The following is a 13,147-nucleotide window of genomic DNA, read 5'->3' as shown; positions in this document are numbered from 1 at the left end:
CTGTCATAATCTGTATATGTGTCTATGTGTATCTGGAATTCTCAATGCTGAGTATTAGCCTACTTAATGAAGCAGTGGTGGTATTCAAAATGTTTTACTACCAGTTCTGTGAGTGTGGCTTGGTGGGTGTAGCATGGCTTGGTGGGTGTGGCAGGGGAAGGATACTATAAAATCTCCATTCCCACCCCACTCCAGGGGAAGGATACTGTAAAATCTCCATTTCCTCCCCACTCCAGGGGAAGATTACTGCAAAATCCCCATTTCCTCCCGATCAGCTGGGACTTAGGAGGCAGAGAATAGATGGAGGCAGGGCCAGTCAGAGGTGGTATTTACTGGTTCTCTGAACTACTCAAAATTTCCATTACCGGTTCTCCAGAACTGGTCAGAACCTGCTGAATACTACCTCTGTAATGAAGGCTTAATGTGAGTACTGAGGCCTCTAACGAATTCCTTTGATTGTTCTAAGCATCAACAATGTAACCTATGTACTGTATAAGAATTTGGTTGTTTTATCTGATCTTGAAAGATGTCAGGGATCTTCCATCTAACAAAGATATAACAAAATTCATTAAATATTACTTTCACTTCATATACTGTAGCTACAAGACATGCTATTACAAATATTGTATGGCTTTTATTTGTAGGAATCCATCTTGTGTGAATTTAATTAATTCTATTCCAAGCTGATTCATCTCATATATATAAAGATATATATTGTAAATTTATCTCATACACGCACATACACAGGTGTGCACGTGCACACACAAATACACATAGATAGACATAGTATGGGGGGAGGGGGAGAAAAATCCCATGCTACATAATTTGGTTTTTAGAAAAGAAAAAAACATCAACACACATGTAACCAATACACAGCTCAGTTGATCTGCAGAGATAAGAAATCAGGCCATAATATATATATAATGATTAGGCAAGAGGATTACAGAATAAAGGCATTTGCAGATGATCTGGTTGTTACCCTATCACAACCAATGGAATCAATAATCCTGATGAAGGACATTATACAAGACTATGGTAAAGTTTCAGGTTTTAGACTGAATCCAAAAAAGACTAAAATGATAGCTAAAAACATGACACAAGATCGTAAACATGAGCTTGAAAGAAGGGCAGGTTTTGAGACTGTACCTAAGGTAAAATATCTAGGAGTTCAGGTTGCAGAATCAAACATGAAATTGTTTCAAAATAACTATGAGGTGTTGTGGCGAGAGGTGCAGAAAGACATGGAGACTTGGAAAAAACTGCAGCTGTCTCTACTTGGAAGAATAGCGGCAGTTAAGATGAACATTTTGCCAAGATTTCTTTTTTTGTTTCAAATGATTCCGGTGCTTAAAAGCGATAAACAATTGAAAGTCTGGCAAACTGGACTCAATAAGTTTGTTTGGAACGAGAAAAAGCCGAGAGTGAAATTGAAAATTATGCAAGATGTTCCAGAAAGAGGAGGTCTTAAACTTCCAAACCTACAGTTATATTATGATGCAGCAGCTTTAACTTTAACAAGTGATTGGTTTGGAAGTAAAAAGTCTGGAATATTGAATGCAGAAAGTTTTGATCTTGAATTTGGATGGCATGCTTACTTATTTTATGATGACAAAGTTGATAAAGTATTTAAAAGTCATATACTTAGAGACTCTTTGATGAGAGTTTGGAAGAAGCATCGACTCAAATGGGATTATAAAATACCGCTATGGCTGGATCTTGGTCATACTTTGTGGAATACAAATATAATGTCACTCGGGGGGGTTTTATACAAAGAGGTTCTTTTTACAGATGCGGGCAGATGGCAGCTGAAGACATTGCAGACACTGTTGGACGAAGGGATTAATTTAACTTGGTTACAATATAATCAATTACAATTGAGATGGAAAGAGGACCAAAAAACTGGTATTATGTTGCACGAGGAAGAATTGGTTAGACATATAAGAGAGAAAGGTCCAATGCATATCAAAAGGCTTTATAATGTTTTGCTAGAAAGGGACTCAGAAACAGAATTAGTTAAAGACTGTATGATTAAGTGGGCACAAAATTTTGAAGAACCAGTGATGTTGGAAACATGGGAAAAAATTTGGGTTCAGAATGTTAAATTTACACAGTCGCAGAACCTGAGGGAAAATTTCTATAAAATGTTTTATAGATGGCATTTAGATCCCAAAAAGTTGTCATGTATGTACCCTAATGTTCAGCCAAAATGTTGGAGATGTGAATGTTTGGATGCTACGTATTATCATGTTTGGTGGACCTGTAGGAAAGTTAAGGCTTTTGGGATAAAAATTTGGTGGGTCATGCAGAATGTTTTGAAGAAAAAAATTCAATTTTCTCCACAACTGTTTTTATTGGGTATAGTTAAGGGTTTTACATTGGGTGAAACAAAATTGATATTGTATATGATAACAGCAGCAAGATTGTTGATAGGTAAATACTGGAAGAATGAAGCTTTGCCCACTATCGAGGAATGGACTTTGAAGATGGCCAGTTTTGCAGAGATGGCGAAGATTTCAGCATACTTAAAAGATTGTTCACAAGAGACTTATGAATGGGAATGGAAAAGGTGGATAGAATATGTTCAGAACAAATATCAAACTAGAAAGTATCAAATAGCTTTTATTTGAAAATAATGTATTAGAAATAGAAAAATTATACAGGGGAGGGAGGGGTTCAAGTTTACATATAAGTGTTATATTAAGGGTTTTTTTTCTTTTTTTTTCTTTTTTGTTGTGTTTTCTTTTTACCAGTTATGAGTATATTATAGGGAAGTCTGGGGGGAGGGGAGGGTTAGGGAGGTTGGGAAGTTTGGGGGGGGAGGTGGGGGGGGGAAAAAGGGGTGAAAATGTAATTGTAAAACTTTTGCAATAAAAAAAAGAAAAAGAAAAAGAAATCAGGCCAAGCCGAAAGGTTTTCACATTTTTTTATTGTAAAGCTTTGGGAGGGCTAATTACAGTGGTGTTTGTCATCTGACAGCTCAGCAAACCAACAGAATGGAAGAGAACAAAACGGGCTCACGAGGTGTCATGCTCACGGCTCCAAACAAAAAGGATTACAAAGGAATCAATTGTGCTCACAGTGCCAGGGGAGAGCCCTAGGCCCAAAGCTTTCCCAGTGCAAGGGATATGCATCACATTGAGAGCAATACAACCTTAGCAAGAGAGAAAGAGGCAGTACCTAAACAAATGGCACAATTCAAAAATAGTTGGGTACTCTTTACTCTGCTGTAGGATTTCTCCTTTAGAAAAAGCTACACCTGCATGTACATAAAACTGTACAAAAAAACAAGGCATCACAAGCAAGAACTGAAATCTCATATAAATAGAATCAACACGAAGAATTACATAGGGGTTGCTTTGTTCCATCTCACTCAACTGATCTGTGTCTGGTCTTGCACATTTGGTATTACCCCTGGCTTGTCCTAAAGTAATGCTGCTCAAAATTCTTCCCCTTGCCTTTGAATGCGCTTGTCTGGACCAGAACTCATGGAATCCTCTTTTTTCTAACCTTCTCCACCTCTTTTCCTAGGCATGCATTTCCTGGTTTGAAATGGTGAAGGTATCTTCTAATGGTATTTTGACCATTGGATTATCAACCAATTACACTCCTATGGCATTTTTGTTCAGTGGCAACTTTTGCGTTTCTTAAGACTATATTCCTCAAGACTATTTTCAATTACTACTGGTGTCATCTTCCCTTTTGCCTCACACAAAACACATTTTAAAGTCTTAGTTGAGTTTGGGAGGCCAGGTAATACTGCTTTTCAACCCCTTTACCTGAATAGCCAGTCTTTTTTATTTCATAACTCTGGAAAAACCAAAGGAAAAGAGATGAAGAGCTCTCCACATTCAGATTATCAGCCTTGGCTTATTACCAAAAAGCAACCTTATTTGTTCCAATGGGCCTATAGCAAGTATATCCAAATACCGAAGCAATTTTGGGATGAGGTCAGTTTTATAACTCCCATCTGCAAGGGATGGACTAAAAATTAGATTGCCTCCTGTTATATTTTGACTAAGTGAGTTCAAACCTATGGATAGGCCTAAAAGAGGATAATCTTACCTGAGCAACGCAGGTATTCCTTCATTAGTGATTTTGGCTCCCATCTATTCCTTTCATAGTGGGATAGAATAGTATAGTATAGTGTAGTGTAGAGTGGAGTGGAGTGGAGTGGAGTGGAGTGGAGTGGAGTGGAAGGGAAGGGAAGGGAAGGGCAGGGCAGGGCAGGGCAGGGCAGGGCAGGGCAGGGCAGGGCAGGGCGTAGCAGAACAGAACAGAATAGAATAGGAAAAGGAAAGACCTGTCCTTTCCATACAATATAATTACACTGGAAAGAATCTGAGTATGGTGGATGGCTGAAGCCCTCCTTGGACAGTCTTTGTTTATGCTTTTATTTATTTACCTCAATAACTATATTTACACATACAGTCCAGACAGATTTTTAACCAAGAATTGAGGCACAAGCCAAAGCAGTCTGGTTTGCTAAGCCATAATATGTGGATTCACATATCATATTAAGTTAAAAATCAACAAACTATTTCAGAACTTTTTCCTGTTTACATTACACATGATCACCCTAACCTTAGGCTCTTGATACAAGAGTGGATAGGAAGTGCTATATTCCTGTTCTCCATCCTATGGATTGCTGCTGAAATAGCCCTGAGCCTTAAAAAGTATAGGGGTAGAAGTCCTTGTTTTTTTATACACACTGGAAGTTGCTTGTGATCTCAAACCTGGGACTCAAGAATTCAGTCATCTAATCACCCATGGCATGTAGCAGTTTACTATATGAATAGAGTCACTGGACTTCTCTTTGCAATGCTTCCCACTACCACTATATTTGGTCAGAAGGTGATCAGCAATCTGCTTAATAGAGGACAGAGAATACAGGGAGACACTAAAATTTCATATCCTAGAAATCATCTCTGATGATCAGAGGAAAATGAAAATTGCTTTATGTTGCTCCTACCAGTTTACTAGTTTGATAACCAACTTATATCCAAATGATCAGTCCTTTCAAACATGTACCCATATACCCACACAAACAATAGTTTTACAAAACATGTCATGTCTGTTTCCTTTCCTTCCTAGACACATGCAGTTGAGAAAGTTGAACAGAGGACTAGCAAAGAAGGGCAACATCCAGCCCACCTTCTGTAATACAGTTTAGAAAAACACATGGCAATGTGTGAGGAAAAAGTTGGGCCTGTTGGAACCAGAATTAAGCCAAGAGAAACAAGATGGGTACAACAAATGTCAGCTAATCTGGTGGATAGGTCCCCAGCCTGGAGACTCTCTTCCACTACCATATGTACTGGGAAAAGTCCCATAAATACTAGCTGGCGATTGCCATTAATACTATACTATCTGGAATCAGGCCTAGTTAAATCTAGAATACTGAGGGACTTAAGAACTTAGTCACCAAAGCAGCCAACTGCTTGCTGGAGGAAGAGTGCTCTCTTATAAATTCAGAGCTGGTCTTTTGAGTGATCCCAAATTATGACATCAATGGTTGGGGATAATAATGCCCATGAATAGTTGCACCATTTTTATGGGCCTCTACTGAAACTATGACAGGCTCCTGTAGTCGAATACTATGTGGCTAAACATGTGGCACTGGAAGAGAACATTGGAGCCCTTGAGGCTGTCTAAAGGTATAGGGAGGGGGTATGTGACTCCAGCATACAGAGGCCTATGGGCCCAAGTGTGATCCTGAGTCCAAGCTCCATTTCACAAAGGCAATGGTGGCTTACAGGCAGACAAATCAAAGGCCAGAATCATGGCACTGGGATCTAATGACCCCATGGAAATTCTCTGCCTCACATGAGGCAGTGGAGTAATTTGGGGGAGTTAGACATTCTACCACCTGAAAAACTAAAGGTTCTTCCATTTTTTTTATTACTGCAGTTCATTATCTATGGGGTAGGGGCAAAGGAGGACAGCTAAAAGCTCTGACTATCAGCTATAGGGCTCCTCCATACCTGATAAGAGTTTCTGAAGTCTGAAAAGTGATTAAGATTTAAAAACTCTGCCAAGTCCTTCCTTCTCAGTCCTGCTGACCAGCCAGAATACCCCCCTCCCAACTGATGCTTCATTCTTATTTACACTGTGGAAGTAAAGGGTGGGCTGGTTGGAAGTGCTTGCCCCAATGTGCTCTTCTGTGTGGTGAAAAATTCAAGCTGAAAATTTCTCCCTGTGGTGTTGTTTGTTTCAATGTCTTTTTGTTCCAAGGACAAATAAAACTCAATCAGGCAAGACATAAATGTCATTCCTAAAATTCATATTTACAGGAGTCTATAGTAGCAAGAGGCAGCTTTTCCCCATGTACCTGTACCAAGTGCTCTCAGCCCAATGGACTCCACCAAATCTGCGTGAACCTTTGGTAACTAAGCCATTTCCCACCCACCCCAGCCCTGAAACCAAGAAGCCAAGTTCCCTTCACTATATTCCTTTCTCTCTCTTTCCAGTTATCCATGGACCACTCTATTGAGAGCTTGGCTATTCTGGTTGGTGTCAGTTCCCTTGCTCAGTGAGGAATCAGTTAATGAAGTATTTCCATGCCCAATGACTGGGCATGGCAGTCTCATCTGGCAGGCACAGAACTGCCAATCTGAGTGATAAAGAATCATAGTTTGAAAAGTCACTTCATGCTGGAGCACTAGACACTGGTCTCAGCATTCTTTTCAAATATTATGTGGCCTCCTCACTCTCACAGGTAGATCTCTCGTTTGGCAGTTTGGGATGATGGTGTGGTGGCTGTCTGGAAATCTGAGGTCTGGGTGAGAGGGATTTCCTCCATGGGGCAATTCTTGCAGGGCTCATGGCTACTGTTGGAGAAGGCACTGTATGTGGGGAGCAGACGGAGATTAGCCATTTTGCTGTTGCGCTCTTCTGAGAGTCTGGGGCTTCCATTCCCAACTTGTTCTTGACTCCCTCTGTCTTGATAAGGCACAAATGTGGAGAGTTTGAGGGCATTCTTGGGCCGCCGGCTTGGAGAGGACTGACCTGGCATCCAGCAGGTATCAGAATGACCAAACTCTGTGCATTCTCGAGTACAGGTCCCTGTCAAGGCTACATCAGGCAAAGGTCGGAGATCTGTAAATAAGAAACAAGAAAAGGGAAGAATAAACATTCATTCATACATGTATAATGCAACAACATGACTGTTGTGGCCTGCCGGTGGCCAGCGGAGCTGGCAGCAGAATCAGACAGTGAGGAGGTTGGGAAGGAACATGGGCCAATCCTGGGGGCTGGGGAAAGCTCTGACGAGGGCTCTGCATTGGAGGCAGATAGGGAGATATACAACAGCGAGGCAGAGGAACAGCTGTTCCCAGTGTGCGCATGCGCAGAGCTGCCAGAAGACAATAACAACTCAGCAGGGCCAACTTGGGAGTAAAGAGACACCTTGGAGATGGCTTTTGCAGGAAATAATTTGTTCGTTCGGTTGTTTCAAGAGTGGAAAGTTCTGTTCGTGACTCTAAGAGACTCTATGCCAAGTTTTGCCTTACTCTGCATTTGGAAACAAGTTACGTGGCAGCTTGCCAAGCAAGATAAGGTGTCCTGATAAATATTTATTTGAAAAACTGTTTGAACAAGCCTTGCTGACTGTGAATGACAGTAATTCACAATTATGTAAATAGAAGGTTTTGTCGGGACTAAAACTCTGCTTCTTGCTTTTTAAGGGAGTCTAGGTCAGAACAATGACTAGCTAACACTTAAATCTTGGAAAATATATTTAAACAGTAATTTCCTTGTAACTATCATAGAACCACAAAGTTGGAAAAAGCCATATACTGTAGATCATCAACTTAGTGAAGGAATTACTGAAATAAAGGCATTTAAAGCAGATGCCTATTTAGACTCCATATGAAGACATCCAATGACATGACACATTGTACTGCTTTTAGGTTTTTTTTTAGAATAATTGGCTAATATTCTAATAAAGTTAGAATAATCTTTCCTCTAATTTAAATTCATTATTATATATCCCATATGCTGAGAACAGGTTTTGACCTTTTTCTGTGCAACATCCATTCTAAATTTTTAAAGAAATTTTTAAGCAAACTAAAAAAAGTCATGGAAAAAGGGATTGGCATTATAGTGACATGCAAAATATATATTTGTGCTTATGCTCACAGAAGACCCAAACTATGTATGTACCAAATGTAAATTATATGAATTACTAGAAGAAAAAGTAAGGGATCTAGAGGCAACTCTAGCCACTCTGAAACTCAGTGAGCAAAGTGACAAACCCCAACCTAAGCAAGAAGACTACACCAAAATTAAACACAATGTAAACCTTTAATAAAGGGTTGGTGTTGCCAAAAAACCTTTGGATTCCCGGACCATGGTCTGCACTACCTCCATGATGGGCTTTTGGCAAGGGATGGGTACCTCATAAAGGCAAGGTACCTCATAAAGACATAAAGAAGAATGTTTCCAACAAATAACTGGCTCAACTTATCAGGAGGTCTTTAAAATTGAAGGGGGAGGGTGACCAATCTTTAGGATCTCCAGGACCTAATTACAAGCAAAAACCCCTAGAAAAAAAGTCCAATAATGAGGTAAGGAGGGATGGGAAAAAGATAAACTCAATGTTGTGGCCCCGCCCTCTGAGCCTATCCCATCGGAGGAAGAAAGCTCCAAGCATGAGGAAGAGGAGTCAGCCAGGCCTCCCTCTCCAGGCCCCTCCCCTCTGGCACTGTCTCAGGAGCCGGCCGAGGGAGAGGAGATTAGCCGGGAGACAGGTGTCTCAGATGAGAGTGAGGGAGAGACGTCATTCCTGGATGCACGCCTCCGAAGGCGTGATAAACGATTGCAGCAGCTCAGGAGGCGTGCTAGGGATTAGAACTGAGTCACTGGACCACACCCCAGAGACTATATAATAGAGGGTGGTGGCCAGTGATCCCTGTGACGAACAAAAATAAACCTTGGATAGTCACTAAAGCATCGTCCGAAACTGCTGAGAGGAATATTATTTCTGTTGGACTCTTGTACGCTGAGTATATTATCTTTCTGTTTCTGTGGAAATAAAAGCACTTGGCAGACGGTGTGTATATCGCTGCCAAGTTGGAGATAAAGACCTGGGTGTGTGCCAAGTGTTTCCTTAACCCTCGGCTGGCTGTGTTTGTGTGTGTGTGTGGACGGGGACAGATCACTCAAATACCAAATAGGAGACATAGGAAGCATACCCAGAGCCAGACATAAAGACCTCAGGTGCCCAAAGTTTGGGTGAACAAATAGGGTGAACTTGAACTATTAATACATGAGGGTAGATACGATATAGTTGGAATTACAGAAACTTGATGGGACAAAACCTATGACTGGAACATACTGATAGAAGGATACAAACTGTTCCAAAAAACAGACCCCATAAAAGAGGAGGTGGAGTTGCTCAGTATGTAAAGGACCACTACATTGCTATAGAAATGTACGAAACCAAAGACGAAAACCTCCTAGAATGCATACGGGTCAATAGAAATTATGCAAGAAAAAAATAATGACATTGCCATAGGTGTATACTACAGGCCACCCAACCAAGCAGAAGCCAAAAAAGCCAACAGAGGGATACAATCAAGATCAAGTGAGGTACTAATACTACTCTATAAAGCCTTAGTAAGTAAGACCACACCTAGAATACGGCATCCAGTTTTGGTCACCAAACTATAAAAAATATGTTGAGACTCTAGAAAGAGTGAAGAGAAGAGCAACCAAGATGATTAGGGAACTGGAGGCAAAACATACGATGAATGGTTACATGAACTGGACATGGAGAAAAACCAGGGGAGATGTGATAGCAGTCTTCCAATATTTGAGGGGCTACCACAGAGAGGAGGAGGTCAAGTTATTTTCCAAAGCACCTGAAGGCCAGACAAGGAATAATGGATGGAAACTGAACAAGGAGAGATTGGAGAGATTCAACCTGGAAATAAGGAGAATTTTTCTGACAGTGGAAACAATCAACCAATGGAACAGCTTGCCTTCAGAGATTGTGGGAGCTTCATCACTGGAAGCTTTCAAGAAGAGACTGGACCGCCATCTGTCAGAAATGGTGTAGGGTCTCCTGCTTGGATAGGGGGGGGGTTTGAACTAAATGGCCTACAAGGTCCCTCCAACTCTGTTAATCTGTTAAAACAATAGAGAGCAAAAAGGTTAAAAAAATGACCCCATATATGAACCTAAAGAAGAAAAGTGATACATTGAAACTGAACACAATAGTGGCATCTTGAGAGAAGTTGAAACAGTTTATGTCCAGTTTATGTCTGTAGATATTTTCTCAGCCCTCTTTCTGGTTTGTGCAGTACACAAATCCTCAATGGAAGGCAGGCTGGTTGCAATAGTTTTTTCTGCAGCCCTAATTATTCGTTGAAGTCTGTTTGGTTGCTGTGCCAAACCAGACAATTATAGAGGTACAAATTACAGACTCAATCATTTCTCTGTAGAATTTTATCAGTGGACCATTGGACAATCTGAACTTCCTGAGTTGATACAGGAAGAACATTTTTGTTGTGCCTTTTTAACAATGGTTCTAATGTTAGGTGTCCATTTCAAGTCCTGGGAGTCCTGGGATGCCCAGAAACCTGAAGGTCTCTACTGTTGGTTCTGTGTTGTCTAATATTGTAAGAGATGGTAGAATAGGAGGGTTTCTCCTAAAATATACTATCATCTCTACAGTTTTAAGAGTGTTTAACTGCAGATTGTTCTGGCTACACCAGAGGGCCGGTTGTTCTACCTCCCATTTGTATGCAGACTCATCATCATCTTGAATGAGACCAATGACTGTTGTGTCATCTGCAAACTTCAGTATTTTAACAAAGGGATCCTTTGAAATATAGTCATTGGTACAGACAGAAAAAAATAATGGAAAGAGCACAGAGTCCTGGGGGGCTAAAATCAATGTGATTTTACCTAGTTTTACCTGCTGCTTCCTATCTGTTAAAAAGCTTATAATCCATCTGCAACTGTAGTCAGGCACAGTTAATTGAGCCAGTTTGGAGAGAACGATTTTTGGAATGATGGTGTTGAATGCCAAGCTGAAGTCTACAAAAAGAACCCTTGCATAGGTCTTTGGGGATTCAAGATGTTGTAAGATGTAGGTAATATGGCAGTGCCATATTGAACAACATCTGCCAATCTATTTGCACAATATGCAAATTACATGAGGTCTAGCAGTGGATCCATGATGGCTTTCAGGTGGGCCAGAATTAACCTTTCAAAGGTTTTCATAACTACAAATGTCAGAGCAAGCAGTCTGTAGTCATTCAGCTCCTTGATGGAGTGTTTCTGGGCACTGGGATGATAGTAGAGTGTTTGAAGCAAGAAGAGACAATCGAGGCAAACCTGTAGCTTTAACTTTGCCTCTTCAGTCCAAGATTTCACTGTTTTAACTATCAGTTTTATGATTTCAAGTCTTTGTCTATAAACAGGTACCAGGTGAATCATATAGTGATCAGAGTGTCCCATAGCTCTTCTTGGTAGAGTAAGATAGGCAACTCTTTAGTGTTGAGCAGCAGTGGTCTAAAATATTTTTGCCTCTAGTAAAACAGCTGACATGCTGAGTGTATCTTGGCAGCTCCTGGCTTAGGTTAATGCTGTTAAAATCTCCTATTACAATGAGTAGGGAGTTTCTGTTTAGCCCACATGATTTGGTCAGCTAAGGTTTGCAATGCCTTGTTTATACAAGCTTGGTTTGATGATCCGGGGTGGGCACGGAAGCAATACAGCCAGAGAACAGTTCTAATTCCCCTTTATTACTCTTACACACACCTCCGACAGCCTCTGGCTGCGAGTAGTCCAGCAAGTAAAGTTAACAAGGCAGCAACCAAGGCAAGAAGTCCAGTAAGCAAAGCAGCAACCAAGGCAAGAAGTCCAGCAAGCAAAGTTAACAAGGCAGCAAACAAGGCAAGAACAAAATCCAGACATAGGAAACTGCATGTGAGGCTCCATGGCTTCAACGCTTGTTCCCGGCAAATGCCCCTCCCAACAGCGTCTCTTTAAATCTCATTCCTCAGGTGAGCATTGTGAAGAGGGGCAGGGCGCCCTCCTCCCAAGTCGTCAGGTTGCCCTGCACTGATCCTGCCTTCTCTCCATTCTTCATGCTCGGGGATTGGGGAGAGGTAATTGCTCATTGCCAGAGCTCCATCGCTCCTCTGCTTCGCCTGGCCCTCCTCCGCCCCCTCTCCCTCACTGGTGAGGGTGAATTCCTCTGGTCGTTTCTCTGTTGGTCCTAGCTCTGTCTCTTCCTCCTCCTCAGACTCTGCCGGGGCAATGACATTTGGGGTGGTAGGTATACCACTAGTATAAAAGAACAGAACTCATGGGGGGCATGAAATTAATGAGTAGTGTCTCTGTCCACATCACAGAATTTCTTTAGTGTAGTGACATTTTTACACCAATGATTGTGTGTGTGTGCGCGCGTGTGCATGTGTGTGTATACACACACACACACACACACATCAAATTTATATTTCACTGATAAAGAAATAAAGGGAGACTAGTATAGATCTATTTCAAGCTATTTCAAGCTCTCATCAGCTAGCCATACCCTTACTTGGATTCGAACTTTTGTGTGTGTGTGTGTGTGTGTGTGTGTGTATACACACACACACACACACATACATACATACATACACACACACACATATAATTTAATATATATTAGAAATATATAATATTTCTAATTATGTTATATTTTATATATATTTAAAATGTATATATATGTGATGACCCAGGACACGGCACAGAGATAACACAAACAGCTAGCAGTTCAAACTGCCCCTTTATTGCTCCAAATCTCCCCAAATGCTCTCACATTTCTGGCAAGTCCCAGAGCAGAGTAATAACAAACTTGAACACAAACATCAAGTAGCCTCTGGCTGCACTTAGTCCAACCCAGCGCTGTCTGCACCAAGGCTGCACAGCAATAAATTCCAAATATATTTGGCAAAACAAGAGCAAAGCAAAAGATCCAGATAATTAGTCCAGAATGCCAACAAGGAATGCAAGGATTCTTTTTTTTTTAATTGAAAAGTTTTACAAAAAAAAAGAATCCCCCCCACCCTTTCCCTCCCCTCCCCCCCTGAGACTTCCCAGAGCAAAATACAGGGTACTTCAATTAACAATCATAAGCTAAATTAACCTATCTATC

At 41.0% G+C, this 13,147-nt stretch overlaps 1 protein-coding gene across 5 annotated transcripts in view; it reads right to left on the bottom strand.

Annotated features, from left to right (window-relative positions):
- Window positions 1-2,906: 2,906 nt before the first annotated feature.
- PCDH1 (protocadherin 1) overlaps window positions 2,907-13,147 on the bottom strand; it is a 371,266-nt gene continuing 361,025 nt past the window's right edge. For 4 of the 5 annotated variants that reach the window (XM_060686449.2, XM_060686452.2, XM_060686454.2 and 1 more), the window contains exon 5: window positions 2,907-7,095. In XM_060686449.2, the coding sequence (XP_060542432.2) occupies window positions 6,710-7,095 (386 nt within the window). In that variant the 3' untranslated portion in view covers window positions 2,907-6,709. Of the gene's footprint in view, window positions 7,096-9,980; window positions 10,126-13,147 lie in introns of those variants that run through there. The other variant, XM_087891198.1, reaches the window with a different exon arrangement.

Source organism: Pantherophis guttatus, chromosome 3, assembly GCF_059756535.1.
Source record: "Pantherophis guttatus breed Tessera chromosome 3, ASM5975653v1, whole genome shotgun sequence".
NCBI lineage: Eukaryota > Metazoa > Chordata > Lepidosauria > Squamata > Colubridae > Pantherophis > Pantherophis guttatus.
This window is presented reverse-complemented; position numbering and strand designations above follow the sequence as displayed.